This window comes from Acanthisitta chloris, unplaced genomic scaffold, assembly GCF_000695815.1.
Source record: "Acanthisitta chloris isolate BGI_N310 unplaced genomic scaffold, ASM69581v1 scaffold36068, whole genome shotgun sequence".
NCBI lineage: Eukaryota > Metazoa > Chordata > Aves > Passeriformes > Acanthisittidae > Acanthisitta > Acanthisitta chloris.
In genome coordinates, this window is record NW_008689289.1 from 20,752 (window position 1) to 27,154 (window position 6,403).

The 6,403-nt window shown below is 50.6% G+C and overlaps 1 protein-coding gene across 1 annotated transcript in view; it reads right to left on the reverse strand.

The window, feature by feature from the left end:
* Positions 1-476: 476 nt before the first annotated feature.
* ARHGEF26 (Rho guanine nucleotide exchange factor (GEF) 26) overlaps positions 477-6,403 on the reverse strand; it is a gene marked incomplete at its 5' end in the record, with an annotated part of 31,536 nt that continues 25,609 nt past the window's right edge. Inside the window, 4 exons of the mRNA XM_009081360.1 lie at positions 477-619; positions 1,167-1,271; positions 1,565-1,632; positions 3,090-3,302. Of these exons, the coding sequence (XP_009079608.1) occupies positions 477-619; positions 1,167-1,271; positions 1,565-1,632; positions 3,090-3,302 (529 nt within the window). The remainder of the gene's footprint in view (positions 620-1,166; positions 1,272-1,564; positions 1,633-3,089; positions 3,303-6,403) is intronic.

Sequence of the window (6,403 nt, forward strand, 5' to 3'; positions counted from 1 at the left end):
ATGGAGGACAGGGCAGGTTGTCACAGTTCAGATTCCACACAGGTTCAGACACACATGGGAAGGATCCCATGAACATACTGGCTGGAACTGGGACTGTGCCAGTGCAGCTCCTTAGGAGCAGGACAGCCCTAGCACAGCTCTTCACATCCAGTTCAATGGATGGGACCAGTGTCCAGGGTCCATCTCCTACCAGAGTTCTCTGGTGAGTCAGTTCAGATGCTCAAGAGGAAGAGGTGGAGGCACTGAAGTGTCAGTCACAAGGCTGCACAGCTGGGCTCAGTGCCCAGGACACAGCTGTGGGGTGCAATCTGCCCCAGTCAGGCCAGGGCTGAGTGTGGAGCCATCGAAACACAAACTGCAGAGGGATCACAAGTCTCCAGCCCGGAGTGCTCTGTCACACTGTGTCTGCCGTGGGTGCCCCACTTCCCACAGGAGCCAAGAGCCACTGGGGCACAGCCCTGGAGCACCAGGACAGGCTACACGTTGGTCTCCAGCCCCAGCAGGCGCCCCATGCGCTCCATGTTGCGGTCGATGGTGGCACGACAGGTGATCTCCCGGGCACACTCTGCAGGGAACCAGCCCCGAGCGCCGTCACGCAGCCTCTGCCCCTCACACCAGCCTGTGGGACAGGACAGCACTGAGACCCACACAGCTCCCAGGGCAGGACAGCACTGAGACCCACACAGTTCCCAGGGTGGGACAGGACAGCACTGAGACCCACACAGCTCCCAGGGCTCAGCCTGAGCTGCCTGTGCTGCACTGCCTCACACAGCTCACAGTCACACACGTTTTGCACCTGCCTTTGCAGTGGCTGAAGCAGCACATTAGGATAGATTTGGCACATTGTTTTAGACAGGCAGAGTAGGAACAAAACTGTGTAGCACTTACTTCTTACATACTATTTCACTAGGAACAAAACTGTGCAGCACTTACTTCTTACATACTATTTCACTAGGAACAAAACTGTGCAGCACTTACTTCTTACATACTATTTCAGGGCTCACACTCTGCAGCAGTTGATGGCACTTTGCTCAGCTGCTGCCCACCCAGAGCCTGTTTCTTTAGACATCTGAACACAAATGCACATGCTACTGGGAGACAATATTTTCTGTCTGTCCCTGCAGAGGTGACAGATGGTTATTACCAACAGCCCAATCCTCACTCACCATCACTGACTTTGTGGTAAACCAGAACCACATCAGCCACCTGGAGGGAGAGCTCATCCGTCTGCTTTGCTGTGTATGTCCTGATGATCTCCACCTGTGCCAGGGCTGGGGAGGGAGCAGGAGCAGTGAGCACAGAGCAGTGAGCACAGAGCAGCTCTGCTTAATGCACACATTCCATCTACTGTAAAAACTTCCAGTTTAGAGTATACAGAATGTTAAGGGTTGGGATAGGGCTGTTTGGCAGTACCAGGATGGGCCTGGAGATGCTCCAGAGGTTTGGGAGGTGCTTTGTATCTTCCCCCAGCTCTGAGGGTAGTTCCAGCCCAGCCCCAGCCCTGCTGAGGGCAGTGTTTTGCTGCTCTCCTGGCACAGCACAACTCCCACCAGCTGTGACTTACTGGTGCTGCTGGTGCCGTGTCCATCGCTGTCCTGGCTCAGCGCTGTGATCCACCGAGCTCTGTCACTCCTGCAAGCACCAAGGCACAGCTCAGGTTCTTGGTAACAGCACTGAAACTCCCCTTCCTGCTTCCAGTGCCAACAGGTACCTCATCAGCCCCTGGGTGCACTTTGTGCCTTATTCACAGGGTGCTACAGAGTTCTGACCCAACACTGGTAGTTGTGTCCTTGGGATCCACATGCCACAAGAAGTGACAAAACAGGAGTAACTGTGCTGGAAATCTGTGTCAGATGAAACATTTCAGTTTTACCTGCACAAAACTCTATTCCATTAGCACTGACCCATCCAGCCTGACCCTTCCCATCCTTCCCAAAGTACACAGTAAGACTATAAAAACCAGGGAATTTTCAAATACAGGAATTCTCTTCACTCATCCTCAGAGTGATGATCTGCTGCACAGCTATTTATACTGCAAACAGCACAGCCCAAATCCATAATAATTGTGCAGAACAAAATGTCTTTCACACACAGCCCAGACAGCTAAACATGTCCTGCACTTCCCCACTGACATCCCATGTCCAGCCAGGGCTGAATCATCTGCTGCCTCCAGAACGAGGTCTTGAACAGACAGCATTGATGAGCCTCAGTTCCTTTGGGGTTATTCTAAACTCTGAAAGCAAACTCAAAATTGTCAGTTTTTCCAGGCAGAGCTATGTCTGGAGCTCTCCTTTTCATGTGTCCTGTCCTGCTCCAGCTTCCCCCAGAACAGACAAACTCTTTCAGTGCTGGGAGGTCGTGTGGAAGCTAAGGGCACTCAGTGCCCCTCGGCCATGGCACCCACACAACAAGCACTTGTTGCTGCTTTCCAAAGCAGAACACTCCTCACTGCCTGGGGAGAACAAGGACCATGTCTGTCCCAGCACAGCTCCATGGCTTCCCCAGGGCAGTGCCAGGCTGTTCCTCCCATCAGCCCAGCACTGCTGCACCATGCAGCCATCACCACCAACCACCACAGCTCCCTGCTCCAGGGCCGGAGCAGTCACACCCCAACAGCACCACTGGGCCTTGGGATGGACCTGTCCCTGTGTCCTGCTGCCAGTGCTGTGCTGCACCCGCTCATGGTGTGACACCCACCACTGCCAGCACTTAAACCCCAATCCCCTTCCACTCCCTGCCATGGGCAGGAACACCTTCCACTAGCCCAGGTTGCTCCAAGTCCCATCCAGCCTGGCCTGGAACACTCCCAGGGATGGAGCACCCACAGCTGCTCTGGGCAACAAAGGTCAGGTGTCCTGGCCTCAGTGCACAGGTAGTTTGGTAGAGAAGAATTGAACATGCTCTACTCATGCTACAACAAAACTCAGTGGTGATGCAGATCCCTAAGTGGCATTTGTAGTTAAAATTAACTATCTATCTATCTATCTATATAAATACAACCTTAGCTGGGGCAGGAGGATCAGCCTGTTGAGACAATCAAATGAAAAAAAAAAAAAAAAAAAAATCACTTATTTTAAGTCTGTACTCACTGAGTCTCTGCTCCCAGGAGCATGTGCACCCTGTCCCCCGCGTGGTTGCTGAGCACCAGCAGCCTGAAGAGGTGATGTGCTGCGGAGCTCTGGCGTGAGGAGAGCACTGCTGGGCTGTTCTTCCCGGGGGAGGAGGAGGGATCCTCCCCCTCACACTGCAGCACCACCAGCTGCTGCCGCAGGGAGTAGTCCGTGACGTTGTAACTCTCCTCACTGCGGGGCAGAGGGGAAGAAAAAACCCCAAGGTTAACATTAGTATGTCTGGAAGCAAACACAGTCCACACTTAAGTCCATGGCACAGCATGGTTCTTCTGACACCTCCCATCTCCAGACACAGGCAATTATCTTCTGCCAGTGTGTTTGGTGTAACAACAAAACTCTTGTTTCAAGCTTCAAGTGTTTTCACTTCTGTGCTGGTAATTAAATACTGAAATGTCTTTTTTTTTTTTTTTGCAGAAGAGCTTTGTACACTCTCAAACAATTGACACAACATGACAGTAACGGGACCTATCCTGCTCTGCTGCTCTGAACCAGTGACAGGTGGGGTGGGTTGGTTGAATTTGGGGTTTTGAGCAGATTAAGTTTGGGTTTGTTTGGGTGGATTTGGGTTTTTTGTATCTCTTTTAAATAAGTCAGTTTGGTGTTTTAGTCTGGACAGCTCCTTAGGCAAGGACAGAACTGGCAATCCCAGCTGGGAATCCTGACATGCCATGGTTACCTGGGAATCTTGCATCTGAAGCAGAGATGTGTCCATAACTTGTGTGATGAATAATAAATGCATTTCTCACTATCAACTAGTCTGTGCATGTACATAGCTAATCATGGCTGCATTTCTTACTAATTAATCAACAGAGATAAACCTCTACAAATCCCTACCCCATCCCACAAACCAGTTGGGTCAGAGCAGGGCAGCCTCAGCCTTTGCTCCTGTGCCTCTGGTGCCCACACTGCATTGTGCTGCCTTTGGTGAGGGAATCCACTGGCACATGGACACAAACCACAGGATTGCAGGCACCTACAAACAGGAACATTCCCAGGCAGCACTGACCCCTGGACAGGTAAACATTCCCAAATAGCACTGACCCTTTGTTAGGGAACATTCCCAAGCAGCACTGACCCTTTGGGTCGTTCCCAGTGTTTGAAGTCCAGCTGCATTCCACTGCCAGGCTCCCCCTGGAGCTGACAGCTGGAGAGCCATTAACCAAGCAATTCCTGGGGTATCCTCAGGGGATTATGGCAAACAGACTATTCAATAAATGTACACTCCTTCAAAAATACCAGGGTCTCTGGAGCTCTCCTGGAAGCACTTGGTATGTACCAGAGGCTCTGACAGGTGGCTGAGGAGCTCTTCAGCTACACATAAACTTCTATCAATCCTGAAGCTGTGCAGAACTCTCACTAACTGAATCCAGGACCAACTCCTCGTGGTGCCAGGAAGGCATTGGAATAAAGGAACGTGTCTAACACCCTGCTTGGGGAATGGAAAAGGGGGAAAACTGAAAACTCATGCTGGAGGGAATCCACACCCCTTGTAAAAGCAGTAAGTGCATTTCAACTACTCTGTAATTCCATAAAGCAATGATTTCCTTACACCCTTCACCTCATGCCCTAATCCAACCCGCAACCATGTTCACAGGAACAAGGCTGAACTGACCCTTCCTGTGTACCAGGCAGATCCCAACTGGCTTTCCAGACATCCCAACACTTGCCAGCGCTGGCTGCTCCTGTCAGGATACTGCATTAACCCCTTACACCTATTAAGCCTTTTTAAATTGCTATTTAAAAGCAATCTGACAGTCTGCACAGCAGAAAGGGCTGTGAGCACAACTGGCAGGAAAAACATTCCAAATAAGCTCAAAGCTGGGCAATGTGGAAAAGCAGATTCTTATCCCTCTCCAGAGCCTTGTGTCCAGTGACACATCCCAAGTCCTTGTGTCCCTCCTGGTACAATGCCAGGGACCATCCCAGAGACTCAGGAGCCCTTTGCCTCACTCCTGCCTGGCTGCAGGGTCAGAGCCCGAGTTACTGAGCAGTTGCACACACAGCCCTGGCAGGCACCACACACCTGAGCCAGGATGGAGCCTCTCCACACACACACACTTGTGGCAGTTGCTGGGCTGGGGCTGTGCTCATGAGCTTTGGGTGAAGAGCAAACTACAGCACGCAGTGATGTCTATTTTTAGCACACAGTGAGGAGTGATGCTTTACTGCAATGCTAAGAATCTTCTGAAATGCAACTGCTCAAGGAAAAACACAAACATTTAACCTCAACTAGCAACAAATATTTCTGTCCACTGCTGTGGCCCCATGGCAACACTGTGGGTGGGAGAAGAGATCACCAAAGCCCACACTCTTTAAAGCTGCTTCACTTGGGCAGTGTGCGCTTCACTCTCAGGGCATGGGGAGTCACAGCAATTAGTGCTGCTCAATCACATCTGATTGATTTGGGATCCCTGGGACAGTGACTGTGTGAATGTGATCACTAGCATGAAGGGTTCTCTCATTGGCTTCTGGGCCCACGTGGGACATTTCCATCCCAACAGCTGGAAGCTGTTACAAATCCAGAGCCCAAGTTTGGATCAGGGATGCTGTTACACAGATCTGGTATGTGATCAGGACAGTGGGTGAGGGCACGGGGATCAACACACAGGGTAACAACAGGGATCTGAGATCTGTCACTGCTTTCCCAACTCCACCACTGCCTTTGCTGCCAGAGGTGACAGTGTCAGCAGCCCCACGAGAACAGAACTGTCCCATTTAACAGTGTGACCAGCTCTGCCAAGAGCTGTCAGGGAGGTACAAGGGTCTGTCACAAACATCCTGCACAGGCTTTGATAAACACCAAATCTCAGACACCTCCACACCAGCACCACAGCCAGGGAGAAATCCAGGCACAAAAACTTTGTAAAAAACCTTCACTTAGATAATTCTTCCCCTTCATTTTGCTTTCTCCTCTGCTTAACTATTCATACTTTCTTCCCAAATTTTATATCATACCCCATTCCTCAAAATGTATTTAAATCATGGATTTGAGATTTCATAGAAGGGTGTCAAACATCACTGGTGTTTGCCTGAACTGGCCAAGACAGATGCAAAAGTAGTTGTTCTTCAGAACAGTTTGCAGCCTCAGGAATAAGGTTTCTCTCTCAAGTATTCCCCAATAGAAACAGCAGAGAATATTCAATTCAGCTAATCCAAACCTCCCCTCAAATCTCGTGATCACAATGTAGATGGTCACTGCTGGACTCATACCACATCCACCATGCACAAAACCCACCCAACCGTGGGGAGAGTCGAGGGGAATGGACATTCCT